At 44.2% G+C, this 18766-nt stretch overlaps 1 protein-coding gene across 1 annotated transcript in view; it reads left to right on the top strand.

Annotated features, from left to right (window-relative positions):
• ACOXL (acyl-CoA oxidase like) overlaps positions 1-18766 on the top strand; it is a 335830-nt gene that overhangs the window by 308255 nt on the left and 8809 nt on the right. The window contains exon 17 of the mRNA XM_055539295.1: positions 2962-3063. Coding sequence (XP_055395270.1) covers positions 2962-3063 — 102 coding nt within the window. The remainder of the gene's footprint in view (positions 1-2961; positions 3064-18766) is intronic.

Raw genomic sequence — 18766 nt, 5'->3', positions numbered from 1 at the left:
AGAAAAGGCAGAGGAACCAGAGATTAAATTGCCAATATCCACTGGATCATAGAAAAAGCAAGAGAATTCCAGAAAAACATCTACTTCTGCTTCATTGACTATCCTTTGACTGTGTGGATCACAAAAAAACTGTGGGAAATTCTTCAAGAGATGGGAATACCAGACCACCTTACCTGCCTCCCGAGAAATCTGTGCACAGGTCAGGAAGCAACAGTTAGAACCGGACATGGAACAATGGACTGGTTCCAAATTGGGAAAGGAGTATGTCAAGGCTGTATATTGTCACCTTGCTTATTCAACTTATATGCAGAGTACATCATGCAAAATGCCAGGTTGGATGAACCCCAAGCTGGAATCAAGATTACTGGGAGAAATATCAATAACCTCAGATATGTAGATGACACCAGCTTTATGGCAGAAAGCGAAGAGGACCTAAAGAGCCTCTTGATGAAAGTGAAAGAGAAGAGTGAAAAAGCTGGCTTAAAATTCAACATTCCAAAATGAAGATCATGGCATCTGGGCCCATCCCTTCATGGCAAATAGATGGGGAAACAATGGAAACAGTGACAGACTTTATTTTCTTTGGCTCCAAATCACTACAGATGGTGATTGAAGCCATGAAGTTAAAAGACACTTACTTCTTGGAAGAAAAGCTATGACAAACCTAGATAGCATATTAAAAAGCAGAGACATCACTTTGCCAACAAAGGTCCATCTAATCAAACCTACGGTTTTTCCAGTAATCATGTATGGATGTGAGAGTTGGACCATAAAGAAGGTTGAGCACTGTAAAACTAATGCTTTTGAACTGTGGTGTTGGAGAAGACTCTTGAGAGTCCCTTGGACTGCAAGGAGATCAAATCAGTCCATCCTAAAGGAAATCAATCCTGAATATTCATTGGAAGGACTGATGTTGAAGCTGAAGCTCCATACTTTGGCCACCTGATACAAAGAGCTGACTCATTGGAAAAGACCCTGATACTGGGAAAGATTGAAGGTGGGAGGAGAAGGGGACAACAGAGGATGAGATGGTTGGATGACATCACCAACTCCATGGACTTGAGTTTGAGCAATCTCCGAGAGTTGGTGGTGGACAGGGAAGCCTGGCATGCTGCAGTCCATGGGGTCCCAAAGAGTCAGATACAACTGAGTGACTGAACTGAACTTACATCAGGGGAATTCTTGACCTCTGGATCCAGTTAGGTTCTGAGAACAGCAAGCCCCACCTAGAGATCAGAGACAGGGAGAAGAATAAGGTGGAATATCCCTGCCCCTTGCCTGCCTTCTTGTGAGATCACCTTGGGGTTTCCGTGTTCCTTGATGAAGGTCACGGCTCCTCTGAAGGTGCCCCTGAATACAGAGTTCTCTCTTCCAGGATCCAGCAGTCCCTCCCTGCTCTCTTCCCTCCCAACCTAGAGCTAGTAACAGCTGAACTTCACAGTAATACAGCAAGTGGGAAACAGATGTGGGTAGAGATAAAACAAGACTGGCCATGAGTGGATCACTATTAGAGCTGGAGGACATGAACGTGGAGGTACTTTATACCATTGTCTCTCAGTGCAGTTCAGTTCAGTCGCTCAGTCATGTCCGACTCTTTGCGACCCCGTGAACCGCAGCACACCAGGCCTCCCCGTCCATCACCAACTCCCGGAGTCCACCCAAACCCATGTCCATCAAGTTGGTGATGCCATCCAACCATCTCATCCTCTGTCGTCCCCTTCTCTTCCTGCCCCCACTCTACTTTTGTATAATTTTGGAATTATTAAATGTGAAAAGTTAAAAGAATAGTTAATTCAAAAGTTACTTGCTGGAACTTCCGTGTGGTCCATTGGTTGACTCTGTGCACCCAGGGCAGGGGGCACAGGTTTGATCCCTGGTTGGGGAAGATCCTACATGCTGCATGGTGTGGCCAAGTAAAATAAAATAATTACTTGCTGATAAAGTAAAACTCATCTATTATTGCTGGATGCCACTGATATCATGAAGGAGGTCTGTGTGAAGTGTCAGAAACATGATAGAAAAAACATATTGAAATAAAATGCAAATGAGGAATGCTATTTTTATGAAGGTCGAATCAAACAGCATGTTCAATGGAAAATATCAAGATGATATTATTCAGAATGTGTGTTTAGAGTATTCTTTCAGGGATCAAGAAAAGAGCAAACAGATATATTACATTTATCTTTAAAAATATGTTATGAGTGGACCTTGCTTCTAAACCTAGAGAAGGGAATGGCTACCCACTCCAGTATCCTTGCCTGGAGAATTCCATGGAGAGAGGGTACAGTTCATGGGATCAGAGTTGGACACAACTGACTGGCTAACACTTGTTTCTAAATAACCTGAGATAGGAAAGAATTAGAGATTACAGATGAAACAAGACTGGCTGTGAATTTATATTTGTTGAACTGGGAGGATGGAGACATGGAAATTGGTTACATTATTTTTTTATAATTTTATCTATGCTTTAAATATCTCCATAGAGTGGTTTTAAATCATAAAACATAAACTGCATGTCCAGAACGTGACCATTTTCAGACTTAGAGAATGAATTTATGGTTACTATGGAGAAAGCATTGGGTGGGAGGGACAGAGGGGGAGTTTGGGATGGACAGGTACACACTGCTATCTTTAAAATAGATAACCAACAAGGACCTACTGTATAGCACAGGGAACTCAACTTAGTATTCTGTAAGAGCATAAATAGGAAAAGAGTTTGAAAAAGAATGGATATTTGTACAGGCATAACTGAATCACTTTGCTATATATCTGTAACTAACACATCAATGTTAATTATATCCCATAGAAAATAAAAAATTTTTAAATGTGACCATTTTACATTGAGTATGTATTAGCTTTTATGATTTTAGGAAGTGTATTATGTTATTTCTCATTCACTTCCTTAGATTCTGCAATTTCTAACATGTTCTTCCATTTCTTTCCTCTCCCCACAACCCTTAGTTTTGTCTGCTATATGGAACCAAGCTCGTGTTCCAGGAGCGAGCCTGGTACCTGGAACATAAATATTTGACTCCCATGACCAGCATGAGGATTAGGCGTCAGGTAAGAATCGCCCCGGGGTGCAGAAGAAGCCCTTCATACCTCAGTTGTCAGCTCTTTGCTTTTTTAGAAAACATTCCTGCCAGTCTTTTGTTGGTGGTTTCTACTTGTGAGTGTTTATGCCTCTGGGATTTCATATATGTGTTTTCATTGCCTACCGTAATCATATTACACTTCAGAGTTTAAGTGACAAGTGATTCACGGTTTTGTCTTTCTAAAAAATTTTTTAATTGGAGGATAATCGCTTTACAATGTTGTATTCATTTCTACTGAACAACAACATGAATCGGCTGGAAGTGTACATATGTCTCCTCTTTCTTGAGCCTCCCTCCCCCCGTTGGGTGAACTTCTAATGTGTAACGGGTAGGAGGGAATCAAAAGTGTTGTAAAAAGATTAAAAAGAGGTATTAAATAATTTTCGTTTTCTTACTTCTTACCAAAGCCTATTAAGTCATTCTTTATATTTGGAAAAAAGGCCTGGTGGTATTTTGTCGGTAGTTGCAATTGGAATTCAGTACGACAACCGCAGAGCGCCTGGAAATGAAGATGGATCCAGCGAATCATCACCAAGATGCCGCTCTAGAAAAGGACCATCAGACGAGCATAATCATCCAGAAGCATTTTCTGGATTTCCCCTTTCTTCCAGGCCCCCTGTTAGATGCTGAAAAATGCACACAAGTATATTGTCAGTCTCTGTATTCAAGGGAGCCTATTATAGCTGGGGACACAAAACTGCCTTTATTAACACACATAACACAAGAAAATGGAGCTCTTTAATGAACTTGACCACAAGAATAATTTCAGAGTTCAGTGGACACTTAGGAGTTAATGGGCTTTCCTGGTGGCTCAGACAGTATAAAGAATCTGCCTGCAATACAGAAGACCCGGGTTTGATCCCTGGGGTTGGGAAGATCCCCTGGAGAAGGGAATGGTAACCCACTCCAGTATTCTTGCCTGGAGAATTCCATGGACAGAGGAGCCTGGTGGGCTACAGACCATGGGGTTGCAAAGAGCCAGACATGACTGAGAGACTAACACTAGGAATTAATGGTGTTCTTTGCTCAACCTTGAAGAGGGGAAAATTCACAGTGGAGGAAGAGATTCAAATGAGGAAGAAATGCAAGTGAACCTTCAGATGGGGTTGTTGTTGTTGCTCAAGTTGCTCAGTCATGTCCGACTCTGCAACCCCATGGATTGCAGCATGCCAGGCTTCCCTGTCCACCACCAACTCTCGGAGATTGCTCAATCTCAAGCCCATTGAGTCCATGATGCCATCCAACCATCTCATCCTCTGTTGTCCCCTTCTCCTCCCGCCTTCAATCTTTCCCAGCATCAGGGTCTTTTCCAATGAGTCAGCTCTTTGCATCAGGTGGCCAAAGTATTGAGCTTCAGCTTCAACATCAGTCCTTCCAATGAATATTCAGGATTGATTTCCTTTAGGATGGACTGATTTGATCTTGCAGTCCAAGGGACTCTCAAGAGTCTTCTCCAACACCACAGTTCAAAAGCATTAGTTTTACAGTGCTCAACCTTCTTTATGGTCCAACTCTCACATCCATACATGATTACTGGAAAAACCATAGGTTTGATTAGATGGATCTTTGTCGGCAAAGTAATGTCTCTGCTTTTTAATATGCTATCTAGGTTTGTCATAGCTTTTCTTCCAAGAAGTAAGTGTCTTTTAACTTCATGGCTTCAATCACCATCTGTAGTGATTTGGAGCCAAAGAAAATAAAGTCTGTCACTGTTTCCATTGTTTCCCCATCTATTTGCCATGAAGGGATGGGCCCAGATGCCATGATCTTCATTTTTGGAATGTTGAATTTTAAGCCAGCTTTTTCACTCTCCTCTTTCACTTTCATCAAGAGGCTCTTTAGGTCCTCTTCGCTTTCTGCCATAAAGCTGGTGTCATCTACATATCTGAGGTTATTGATATTTCTCCCAGCAATCTTGATTCCAGCTTGGGCTTCATCCAACCTGGCATTTTGCATGATGTACTCTGCATGTAAGTTGAATAAGCAAGGTGACAATATACAGCCTTGACATACTCCTTTCCCAATTTGGAACCAGTCCATTGTTCCATGTCCGGTTCTAACTGTTGCTTCTTGACCTGTGCACAGATTTCTCGGGAGGCAGGTAAGGTGGTCTGGTATTCCCATCTCTTGAAGAATTTCCCACAGTTTTTTTGTGATCCACACAGTCAAAGGATAGTCAATGAAGCAGAAGTAGATGTTTTTCTGGAATTCTCTTGCTTTTTCTATGATCCAATGGCTATTGGCAATTTAATCTCTGGTTCCTCTGCCTTTTCTAAATCCAGCTTGAACATCTGGAAGTTCTCAGTTCAGGTACTGTTGAAGCCTAGCTTGGAGACTTTTGAGCGTTACTTTGCTAGCATGTGAGCTGAGTGCAACTGTGCGGTAGTTTAAACATTCTTTGGCATTGCCTTTCTTTGGGATTGGAATGAAAACTGAGCGTTTCCAGTCCTATGGCCACTGCTGAGTTTTCCAAATTTGCTGGCATATTGAGTAAAGCACTTTAATAGCATCATCTTTTAGGATTTGAAATAGCTCAGCTGGAATTCCATCACCTCCACTAGCTTTATTCGTAGTGATGCCTGGGGTTGGGGAAGTGAGCAAAATCACAAAAGTAGGAGTACTTAGGACAGATTAACTGAAGTCCAGTTTAACTGAAGTCTCAAGCAATAGAAAAACGTGGGGTTATGTCCAAGGGATGTGGGAAAGAGCCTACTGAAAGAGCTCCCAGGGGCCAAAGGTGGAACACTTAGAGCAAGAAAATAGATAGTGTAGTTTTGAATTATAACTCAAAGTATAAAGTAACTAAACACAAGCCAGTAATCATGTAAGCAAATAGTTAAACAAATAATATAAATGGGATAAAAAGAGATAAAGTAAAAGTGTTAGTCACTCAGTCATGTCTGACTCTTTGTGGCCTCATGGACTGTAGCCCGCCAGGCTCCTCTGTCCATGGGATTCTCCAGGCAAGAACTGGAGTGGGTCTCCATTCCCTTCTCCAGGGGATCTTCCCAACCCAGGGATCAAACCTTGGTCTCCTGCATTGCAGGCAGACTCTTTACCCTCTGAGCCACCAGGGAAGCCCTAAGTCTTCCTTGCTGCTGCTGCTGCTGCTTCAGTCGTGTCCGGCTCTGTGCAACCCCATAGACGGCAGCCCACTAGGCTCCTCTGTCCCTGGGATTCTCCAGGCAAGAATACTGGAGTGGGTTGCCATTTCCTTCTCCAATGCATGAAAGTGAAAAGTGAAAGTGAAGTCACTCAGTCGTGCCTGACTCTTAGCGACCCCATGGATTGCAGCCTACCAGGCTACTCCATCCATGGGATATTCCAGGCAAGAGTACTGGAGTGGGGTGCCATTGCTCCAAATGATAATGGCCCCTTCAGGAGTTTCATTTTCCTTCCCTTGATAATGAGGTGGACTTAGAAACTTCCTTCTATTTTAAAGAATCAAGTTTGGAAATGGAAAAGAGCTTCTTTACAGTGGAGAAATCCGTAGATCCCATGTTAACCACATGATTAGGGTTAATATCATCAGTAATAAGTCATGTTGGTGATGTGGACCTCTGATACAATGTGATGAGAAGAGCACTTCTCTCTTCCAAGAACCCACAGCCCCAGTCCAATCATGAAAAAACATGTCACACAAATCCAAACTGAGGGATGGTCCACACAGTACCAGACTGGTACTCTTCAAACTGCCAGTCGGTGAAAAACAAGGAGGGACTGAGAAAGCATCCGCAGCCAGACGAAGAAGGAGCCGTGGTGACTGAGTGCAGTGCGGCACCTGGATGGCGTCCTAGGACAGGAAAAGGACGTTCATAGAAAAACTGATAAATCTGAATAAAGTCTGCGTTAGTTAATTCTTGTTGTTTAGTCGCTAAGTCCTGCCTGACTCTTTTGGGACCCCATGGACTATATCACATCAGGCTTCTCAGTCCATGGAATTTCCCAGGCAAGGATACTGGAGTGGGTTGCCATTTCCTTCTCCAGGGGAGCTTCCTGATCCAGGGATCGAACCTGAGTCTCTTGTGTCTCCTTCATTGGCAGGCAGATTCTTTACCCCTGGTGCCACCTGGGCTACAGTCCATGGGGTTGCAAAGAGCTGGACACGACTGAAGTGACTGAGCAGGAGCACTGTACTCCAATAAAAATTATTTATTTCAAAAAAAAATGAAGCCAATCTCCCAAGCCTTTCCTGGCTGTGATAAGTTCCTGCTCTCTTTTGTCTGCAGCGTCAGTGTTAGCAGAGTTGGTCCACTCTCAGGGGCCAGTGTAATCCCCTGTTCACACGCTTTCGTGTGAATGGTTGCTAGTCCACTGCAGGGATGGGGAAACTGAGGCTGGTTTGTGACTGGGGTGGTGAGAGGGGAGGGCGAGGCTTCTAGACTCGGGTTTCCTGCTGTTCTAGCGTCCCCAGGCCTGAACTGTAGAATGGGGCGGTTCCACCTTTGTGCCTCACTGAGGGACCTTGGCTCAAAGGCGGTCTATGAGGGCTTTGGAATGGAACCCCCCAGGGCTCCATCATAACAAGGCCCTCAAGAAAAGAGCTCTGTACTTGCCATTAAGTACTTATGTGTCTGGAACAATCATGTGCTTTGTTCTTGGAAAACATAGTGTCTGGGCCTTATCCCATTTCAGTTTTCATTAACCTTGATGTTTGTACTAATTTTGCTTTAGATAATTATCAGCATTAAGGGGGAACTATCAGCTGACTCTCATTTTCAGGAGGGAAAATCTTTCAAAATAAGTTACCAATCGTGTATCTCCACTAAAACCAACTTCATGTTGCTTAAAAACAGATGAAACGAGACAAAAACTTCAGCTTTATAAAATGACGGAGTTTTGTGTGTATGTTTTCCTAAATACAGGCGTCTGTGTCTTCTTTTCATTATTAATTTTTAAATTTTAAAAGCATTTTTAATGGAAAGATCATTGTTTTACAGTATTGTGTTGGTTTCTGCCGTACAGCAACATGACTGAGCCACAGGCACACGTGACCCCTCCCGCCTGAACCTGCCTCCCGCCTCCCGCCCAGTCCCGCCCCTCTGGATGGTCGCAGAGCCCCAGCCTGCGCTCTTTGCGCAAGCTCCCCCCGGCTGTCCGTTTTACATGCGGCCGCGCGTATGTTCTCACCCTGCTCTCTCCACTCGTCCCACCCTCTCCTTTCCCTGTGTGTCCACAAGTCTGTTTTCTATGTCTGCATCTCCACTGTTGTTGTTTAGTTGCTAAGTCGTTCCGACTCTTTGCAACCCCGTGGATTGTAGCCGGCCAGGTCCCTCTGTCCATGGGATTTCCCAGGCAAGAATCCTGGAGTGGGTTTCCATATACTTCTTTAGGGGATCTTCCTTACCCAGGGATCGAACCTGGGTCTCCTGCTTGGCAGGCAGTTTCTTTACCACTGAGCATTGCTGCCCCGCAAAAAGGTTCATCAGTACCATCTTTCTAGATTCCATCAGTTTAGTTCAGTCGCTCAGTCATGTCCGACTCTTTGCGACCCCATGAATCGCAGCACGCCAGGCCTCCCTGTCCATCACCAACTCCCGGAGTTCACTCAGACTCACGTCCATCGAGTCAGTGATGCCATCCAGCCATCTCATCCTCTGTCGTCCCCTTCTCCTCCTGCCCCCAATCCCTCCCAGCATCAGAGTCTTTTCCAGTGAGTCAACTCTTCGCGTGAGGTGGCCAAAGTACTGGAGTTTCAGCTTTAGCATCATTCCTTCCAAAGAAATCCCAGGGCTGATCTCCTTCAGAATGGACTGGTTGGATCTCCTTGCAGTCCAAGGAACTCTCAAGAGTCTTCTCCAACACCACAGTTCAAAAGCATCAATTCTTTGGCGCTCAGCTTTCTTCACAGTCCAACTCTCACATCCATACATGACCACTGGAAAAACCATAGCCTTGACTAGACGGACCTTTGTTGGCAAAGTAATGTCTCTGCTTCCCAATATGCTATCTAGGTTGGTCATAACTTTCCTTCCAAGGAGTAAGCATCTTAATTTCATGGCTACAGTCACCATCTGCAGTGATTCCATATATATGCATTAATATGCAATATTTATTTTTCTCTTTCTGACTTCCTTCACTCTGTAAAATGATGCATTTTAATGGAAAGGAATATTTGGCTTTGAGCCCTCCACCTTATTTTATACCAGCCCTTAAAGAAAACTAAGTTTTCGAGCTGGCTCGTTTTTCTCTTTGGAGTGTTTGCTCCCTAAACTCCCAGGCACAGCAGTCTTACTCTGTCCAAGCCCACCGGTTTGGAAACAGTGGCTCTTGCTGATGTTCAGAGAAGCATGTACATGGACGTGTGGTCAGCTCTCACTCGGAAATCCTCGTGGGAGGAAGCTTTTCAGTCTATGTGGGTCGAGAGAACCACAGCCCAGCTGTGGCTTGCAGATCAAAAAAGACCCTATTCAACATGGTGAAAATAATACTTAGAAAAATGTTGAATCAGGTTCTGCTTCCTGCCCTGAGCCCAGATCATGGAACCATGCGAGAATGGGGGTTTTAAGGGGCCTTCAGGGAAGTGAAGGGGGGGCTGTGTAACTCAGCACAGCAACGAGGAGGGGCACTCCTCTCCACCTCCCAGAGGGCACAGGAGGCTGCCTGTAAGGGGAGCCCAGTTAAAAACCCAAAACTCATTCAGGAAGAGAGAAAATAAATACTAATCATGACCACAGCCAAGCAGTCATGACATCTCCACAACATTTGCTCACATGGTACCCACAGCTGTTACGCCTTCACCCAGATGTTGCCTTGACAGCCGGCTTGAGTCCTGCCCATCCAGATGTTGCCTTGATGGCTGGCTTGAGTCCTGCCCAACCATTTTCTTCCTAAGTGCCCTGTTTCTGTTAGAGCAGTGTGTGAGTGGCCCCTCTTCCCACCTGAGTCCTTCTCTCATGCCTCTAGACTGATCGTTTGCATTTTGGTGTGTTAGGGTGAAACCCAGATTCACCAGCACCAGCCCAAGTCATGTTTTGTACCCTCAACAGCAAGTGACACAGGGGTGGACCCAGCACTTAACAGCCTTAGTCTACCCCAGTAAAAGGAATCTTTCTTTTCCTCCTGGAATGAGAACTGCTGGGAGACTCAACCACAGCAAGGGAGGCAGGGGGAGCCTGTTGATGGAAAGTGATCTTGGCTCTTCTGCTATATTTTCTCAAGGCTGAAACAACCATTAAGATTTGGGTCTTAGGCTCAGTTTAGTCCATCAAATAGTTGCATGCACACGTGTTCAGTCACTTCAGTCACGTCCAACTCTTTGTGACCCCTGGACTATAGCCTGCCAGGCTTCTCTATCCATGGCATTGTCCCAGGCAAGAATATGGAGTGGGTTGGGAATATTTCCAGGGGATCTTCCCAACCCAGGAATCAAACCCACGTACCTCCAGGCTCCTGCATTGGCAGGCCAGTTCTTTACTGGGCTTCCCAGTTGAATTATTAAGGAGGAAAAACATTCAAGCCTGTTGACTGACAGATTCAAGTCGCTCTGAGTTGATGAAGTAGCTCTGAGTTCATGAAGCCACTAACACATCAATTTATTCTTAGGAAATGGGTTTGGAGTAAGAATGTGCAGAGTGGCAGATACCACACCCCAGAGTAGGACGTCACTTGGCTCCTTCGAATTTAGAGGGTGGATGATCCTTATTTACTATTTCGAACTATGTGCAAAATATAAATGCCGTCATTGCCCTGTGCCGTAAAGACTTGGAGTGAAAGAAACAAAACAGGAAGAAAAACTTGGAGGAGAGTTCCAAGATGGAAAGATAGTATTGGGATATTAACCCTTCTCCCAAAATGTTTACTTCAAGAACAGGTACCCTGTGCTCATACCCCTGAGGCTTAGAAATGGTGCACGTGCCCTTCTCTTCCTACGAACAGTGTTGGCTGTCTTCCATGCTGCATTAACTGTTTCTTTTATAAATGGCTGTGCAGATTTCCTATCCTTCTATTTCCGTTTCTCCAAACACCTGGATCAAGGCAGCTTAACAGATGTTCAGATACTGGAACCAAATGCAACATGAACTGAGATTTTAGGCAAAGGGTATTGCAAACATTCATTGGATTGGGAAAGGGACGAAGACTTTCTCTGTCCCTTGGCTTCACCTACTACCTACAGACTCTCTCTCTCTCTGGTTTTTTTTTTTGTAAGGAACTTGGGAAAAGATCTCTGGTTCCCCCATCCCCATTCCACCCACCTAGTAAGGTCTATCTGACTTGGCTACAAGTCAGTGATGAGGTTTTGAGAACACTTGGCTGTGTCCTCCAGGCTGAGTGGAGAAGCTGGTATGAAGAGAAGCCACAAATACCCATTCCATCAGAGTGGGGAGGCACGGCTCCTGATGGTGGATCCTTGGTCAAGAAGCCAGGGTGTCACTGAAATGATATCACAATGGAGTGGTTTTACAGGGAATGCAGTTGCATCAATTTAAAAATCTACTTTGGTTTGAAAATACCCCCAGAACTGGCTTTAACTTCCCTTTTACCACTGTAAGACCACTGATTCACCTCCAGGAGATGACAAGTTTCAAAATATTGATGTATCCTGGTCTAGCTTCTATTTCCAGAGCCCAAAACTCTCAAACTAAACAGATAAAAAACATATCAGTCTTAACAGAGTGCACTAAGACAAGGAGAAAACTCTCTTTTCCTTCCTCCTTCCCTTTACCTCTTCAGTGGCATAAAATACACTGTTGAACCTATCAATGCAGGCCATTCAACAGAGGTTAAGAAAATACAAGTGGAATGTATTTCTTCAGTGTGGCCAGTAAAACAGACCCTGAAGTCACCACCTCTGCAACCTGGCTTCTGCATGGCAGCCATCTGGTTGACCCTCGTGCTATGCCTCACAGTACTGCTTTGTATATCTGGGTGAGCCATGCTCATTCTCTTTCACTCACTGAAGGATGACTTGTTATAACCACAGGAGAGAGTAACTTGTTTTGCTGAGCTCCAGCCTCTGAGTTTTTCTGGCAGTTGCATTATCCTGGGCTCCTTGGAGAGATGCCTGAAGTACTGGCTAATTGGAGTGTCCTTCTCCATGAGTCTTTGAGGTCATCCCCTCACTCCTGCATGCACAGTGAGAGTTTCCTATTGGTGAGATCTGTTCCTAAGAGTAGCTGTGTTACATTTTAAAAAGACCTTCCTGAAGGTAGAATTCAATTGAGTCAAGCAGATGGGGAAGACCCGAGTCACACTTAAGGACAAGGTGGGTTTTATTATGATTTCATAATAACAAAATTTAAATGAATTACTGACCTGGAAATAGAAATGATGCCCAGTGTATCCACTTTGGTGGAAATTAATAGTCTAGCTAGAAATCAATACTTCTAGCAAAATAACATGTGTAATTTTTCTTTGTTTGATGGGAGATTGCCCTTTTCCTTTAATTTTAGAAACTAGATACTGCTGAGTCTTGTTCCACTTCTTCTTTCCTCTGGATAAGTCAAAGCCCTTGGTACTCAGTAAACCACACAAAGCCAGCTAGTATGGATGTCCCCATTTTGACGGACAGAGACGGGACAGGACTCACTTGTCAGCACCCGTCGGTCTACAGAACGCTGAAATCCCTCAGGCTCCTCCTTCCCTGGACAGCTGGTCATTCACATCACAGATTAATGCCTCAGACCGCCAGGTATTAATTCTGCTCACCACACTGGCTGCTGCTGAGACAGTGTGAGAAACCACAGGCAGCTCGAGTCGGGTTGACTTTAGGCAAGGCCTCTTGGAGTATAGTTTTCTCTTTCTTAATCTAGGTATGGCTACATGAGTGTGTTTGTTTTGTGATAATCCAGTAGGAATTGGTTGTTGTTGTTTACTTGCTCAGTCATGTCTGACTCTTTTGTGACTCCATGGACTGTAGCCCACCAGGCTACTCTGTCCAGGGATTTCCCAGGCAAGGATACTGGAGTGGGTTGTCATTTCATACTCCAGGGGATCTTACTGACCCAGGGATCAAATCCACGCTTCTTACGTTTCCTGCACGGGCCGGTAGGTAGGTTCTATACTTCTAGTGCCACCTGAGAAGCCCAAGTACGTATAATAACTGTTTGCTAATTCAAATAACTGGTCTGCTTTTACCAATTGTGCTTTCTCTGGATTTGGGGTTTTATATATATATAAAATTTTATATACATCTTAATTTGTTTATTTTTAGTTGGAAGATAATTGCTTTACAATGTTCTGTCGCTTTCTGCCACACATTAGCATGAATCAGTCATAGGTATATATACGTCCCCTCCCTCTTGAGCTTCCCTCCCGCCTCCCGCTCCATCCCACCCCTCTAGGTTGTTACAGAGCACTGGGTTTGAGCTCCCTACTCATAGAGCAAATTCCCACTGCCTTTCTCTTTTGCATATGATAATGTATATGTTTCAGGGCTACTCTCTCCACTCGTCCCCCCTCTGCTTCCCCCACTGTGTCCACAGTCTGTTCTCCATGTCTGTGTCTCCATTGCTGCCCTGAAAATATTACTCAGCCATAAAAAAAGAACACATTTGAGTCATTTATAATGAGATGGAACCTATTTTACAGAATGAAATCAGTCAGAAAGAGAAAAACAAATATTGTATATTAATGCATGTATATGGAATCTAGAAAGATGGTACTGATATTTCTATTTAGGATTGTATTTTCCAGCTTCTTTGCAGATCTTATACCTTTTTATCATATTCCAGACATGATGTATAATAGATTTTATGTTCTCTTGTGTATTTCCTTTTCCTTTGTCTAGTGATTAGGGTGGGAGACTGATCCCTAGGATTCCACCTAGAGTCAAGTTGAGCAGAAACTGCTTTAATTAGACTGAGGTCACTGTGCCTAGCTCAACCCCCACCACATTCCCATACTGTCTTTTGATCTTATCAGCAGTTGAGTTGGAAGGATGTTGAACAGCGTCTCAGAAATCTTTGATTAAATGTTGGGTTCAACTTATGGTTGTTACCATGAGAGCTAAGTTCTCTTGAATCTTTTTACATCTTAACTAGACGTCCTCCCAGATTGCTTCTGAAATCATTTGGTTGATGAAATTCAAAATTCCAGGACTCACGGACTCAGAATTTCTGCATAATAACTTTGGACTCTTGCCGTATATTTAGTTCCAGCAGTTTGTGGAGCTTCCGCTTCTTGAAAAAACAAAATTCATCTGAATGAAAATTATTCCTTCTTGGGTATGTTCACATTTCTTTGTGTCTGTACTTACAAGGCTGAACTGTCAGCTGATTTAAATGCCATAATCTCATGTATGGAAACGTGTGAAGCTAATAGTGAAGTTTTATTTTAACCACCTAATTTAATATTCTTTCTCGTTTCATGTAAATGTCTTTGTAGAAAATGCTACCAAGGGCGGCCTTGTGGTTACTTTAATTCCATTGCCAATACTTTTATATGGTTTCCTGTATTCTAAAGGGAAGGCTATATGCACTTGTCTTCTTTTTAAACTTTTCCTCTTATGAATCAGTAGCAGTGTGAATAAATGTCAGAAGTTCTTATTAAGTGGTTAAAGTTGATACCTCTGTCTCAGCGTTCTTGATTTAGGTAATGATGATTAAGCAGACTTGGTTGTAGAAAATACCAGAGTTATAAAGAAATTGCTTTTTATTTCTAAGAACACACAGTAATAATCATATTTATACATACTCTGCCAAACTCACTTGATGTTAACATTTTAGAGGTAAGGAGGTCGTCACATCAGCAGAGTCCCACTCCTTCTCTGAAATGGGCTTTGTCAATAGCACTTAGAAAATAATGGAATTGTGTACTCTTTGGTCGAGAAACATTGCAATAGGAAGAACACTATGAAGGTAAATTTGTCTCTCATCTAAATAAACTCTCTAGTTGGGCTAAACAAAGGCACTTTTGTTGTTGTTTGGTAAGGAAGGCGATTTAAGATTCTAACATTTCAGACAATGCTGAATATTTTTATCAGATGAAGAAGTAATCAGCATAAATATGATTTACATTGATTTAGGGAAAATATTAAGCTGAAGTCATGATTATTTAATGGAACCACAGAATTTCATTCCATGCTAATGAAATTTGGCTACAACAACCATGAGAATGTATGTTCTGGGGACTGAAAAGCTAAGGTCTGGTCCCGCCTAGAGGACCTGGCTAGTGGTCATTAGAAACAGGAGCAGTGCTCCCCTTTCCTAGGTCCCCTTTTCTAGGTAAGTTGACAGAGCTAGAAGCACACAGTTCAATTACACCCCATGTAAAGGCTTCACGTATGTCTCTCTTTATGTTGATCACCAACCTGGCATTTGGGGCTCAGGTGGCAAATTAGCTGTTACAGGCCTACCACCCTGACTCCTTAGAGAATGTTTGTCTATAGAGGGAGTGAACTCTTCTCTTTTGATTTATTTTCGGCTGGGCTGGGTCCTCACTGCTGTGTGGGCTTTCCGTTGTTGCAGGGAGCCGGGGCCACTCTTTATCGCGGTGTGCGGGCTCTGCGTTGCAGCGGCTTCTCTTGTTACGGAGCGCAGGCTCTCTGGTGTGCCAGCTGCGTTAGTTGCGGCCCCTCGGCTCGGAAGTTGCAGCTCCTGGGCCGTGGCTCTAGAGCACAGGCTCATTAGTTGTGGTGCAGAGGCTGAGCTGCTTCACAGCATGCGCTCCTGGAGCCTCCCAGGTGGTGCTAGTGGAAAAGAATCCACCGGCCAATGCAGAAGATGCCAGATGTTCACTCCTTGGGTTGGGAAGATCCCCTGGAGAAGGAAATGGCGACCCATTCCAATATTCTTGCCTGGAGAATCCCATGGACGGAGGAGCCTGGCGGGCTACAGTCCATGGGGTCGCAAAGAGTCAGACACGACTGAGCGTCTCAGCATTGTTGCTCTTTGAAGGGATTGAACTGTGTTTGGTGGCTTAAGATGTGGGCCAGAGAAGCAGGAAGGCCTGTGCGAGAAGAGAATCCACAGAGCAAGTGGCCCTCCCTCAGAGAACGTTTTTTCTTTATATATATATATATATATATATATATATATATATATATTTGTTTGTTTGTTTTCTTTGGTTATGCCGGGTCTTGGTTTCCATACTCGAAATCTTCAGTCTCCGTTGCGATGTGGAGGATCTTTAATTGCAGCATGTGAACTGTTAGCTGTGGCCTGTGCAGTCTAGTTCCCTGACCAGGGATTGAACACAGGCCCCCTGCATTGGGAGTGTGGCGTTTTAGCCACTGGACAACCAGGGAAGTCCCATTAGAATCTGTTGTTTCTTGAAGACCCTTGTATCTAAGCCTCACCAGCTTGTTCTCTGGACAGCTGAAGCGTTGTCCTTCTTGGGAAGAGCCCCCAGATCGTCAGGCTGGCCGTTTCACGTCATAGAGGCTGGCTCTGAACTCATTGTCCTTGACACCTTCCTTCAGTGGCAAAACCCCAGAGCCCCCGGGCCACCATTACTGCCCTGGTCCCCGTGGGGAGCCTGAGCCAGTGTGGCTGGTCAGATCCATGCTTTCCACGTTGGACACATGTGGAACATGGGTTCTGACAGGAGAAACAGCACAGGTCATGTGCTTGCTACCACGGTGGAGGCATTTCCTCAGGGCAACACCCTCTCCCCTCCAGGGTCTGGAAACAGTGAGATATGGGAGAAGTAGGGGGAGATGGAGGCAGACTGGAAGCTGTGGAAGCAGAAAGCTCTGGATGAAAACCCTAGTTGTCCCAGTTATGAGGTATATGATTTGGAGCCAAATCCTAAACTCTTTAAGCCTTGGTTTTCTCATTTGTAAAATGGATAGGTGCCTGACAGAGTTTTCGTGAGAACTAAAGGAGACCGTTAATATAAAGACCTCATCTGTCTCCTGGCGCATGGTGGGTATTCAGGAAGTGGCTGTCCCAGGGAGCAGAGCACAGGACATCCGGGTCACACGGCTGAGCCGCTGCACAATGTTGTTATAAAGATGCTGGAGATGCAGGAAAGCTGCCAAATGAAGGCAGCCAAGTGACTGCTTCTGTATCTCTGCATGCTAAGCCATCTAGGATGGCGTGTGGGAAGCACAGATACTACGTGGGAGAGGTGAATCCTAGGCAAAGGCTGGGGGTACGATCTATGACTTGCCCACTGGGGACTAGGATTGTGCAATGCAAGCATGGAATAGCAGAGGAGGCTAAAGGCAGGCACAGGTGGCCGGAGACTCCTGGAAGAATCTCACTTATATGTCAGGGCAGCAGCGAAGACCACGAATGACAGCCGCACAGGGAAACTTCATCTCAGCAATCTTAGTCCTTATCCTATCTTTTAGATTAAACATATTTGTTGATTGTTTTAAGGTTCCCCTTCTTTGAAAGTGTCTGATTCATTTTCTAGTTAATCTAAAATCAAGTCAATTGGGAAAAATGGGGGCAGAAAATTACACAAATAGCCCATCAATATCTAAGAATGCCTTGGAATATAAAGGCTGGCTACTTAGACATTCCTTTTGAAAAGTATGTGTAATGGCTATATTATAGCAAGTATATTTGTGGTTTGGTTTGGTAAGGTTCGAAGTTCCCATTTCTGTGCTTTTACCAGCTATAGTGACTGGTACCAAGAAGGACACTCTTGCAAATCAGCTTTAGGACACACACATGATGTCATTTCACATGTGAAGTAACAGGTCAGGAAAGGTTATTTGCTCATGGTCACAGGTTGAGAGAGTGGTGGAGTCTTGTTGTATACTTTGGCTGCCTGGTGTACTTTCATAAGAGAATTCTCTGCCAATCCATCACTCCTGACTTCCTAGGCAACGGGGGGTCAGATGCCCATATAAACTTACAACTAGCGCCACCTGGGAAGCCCTGTTTTCACCAAATAAATAAAAATAAACTGAAAAATAAAATACAGTTTAAAAATAAGATGGATATGTTTCCAATGGGTTTGCTATCCTTCTGTAAAGCAGGTTGTCCTTTCCCTGAGGTCAGCTTCGGCATGGGGAGGGGGCATTCTGAAGGTGATGGGTGGAACTCCCCCTGGTCGTGGCCACAGTCTTCCCGGTAGCCCAAATCAGAGAAGGTCTCAGAGCACAACGGGCAGCCACCCCGCCATCGCTCGGCCTTGACAAGTAGAGCAGAAGCCCGAACGATGCCATATCACCTGACGAGAGCAGCTGTGTGCTTCTCCTGTGCCCTGACGTCTTGTTACTGACCCAAGAGTGAGTTCTGGAAGAAGAGTTTGATAACATCCAGAAAGATAACGAACTTTTGCTGCCTGACACTGCCAAACCGCCATCAGAGGAGTCCAGTTCCAACCAGAGATTAAAATAAGAACCAGAATCTCCCAACATCATGCCCCAGAACGTCCAAGTCTCAGTTGAAAATCAGTCATCAAACCAAGAATAAGGAAGACCTTGAGGATAGTTGATAGATACCAACACTGAGATGACAGAGATGTTAGAATTATTTGATGATTTTAAAGCAGCCATCATAAAATGCAGCAAAGAAATCAAAGTTGTAAAGAAGAGCAAATGAAAATTGTGAACTGAATATATATATATATACAACAGTCATATATCAGATCAGATCAGATCAGTCGCTCAGTCGTGTCTGACTCTTTGCGACCCCATGAATCACAGCACGCCAGGCCTCCCTGTCCATCGCCATCATATATATATATATATAAAATAGTCATACATAGATATAGGTAAGAACTACGTGTTCAGGAAAATTGAAAGTGACAGAAAAGCAGATGGAGGGGATCAT

The sequence above is a fragment of the Bubalus kerabau genome, chromosome 11, assembly GCF_029407905.1.
Source record: "Bubalus kerabau isolate K-KA32 ecotype Philippines breed swamp buffalo chromosome 11, PCC_UOA_SB_1v2, whole genome shotgun sequence".
Taxonomy (NCBI): Eukaryota; Metazoa; Chordata; class Mammalia; order Artiodactyla; family Bovidae; genus Bubalus; species Bubalus kerabau.
This window is presented reverse-complemented; position numbering and strand designations above follow the sequence as displayed.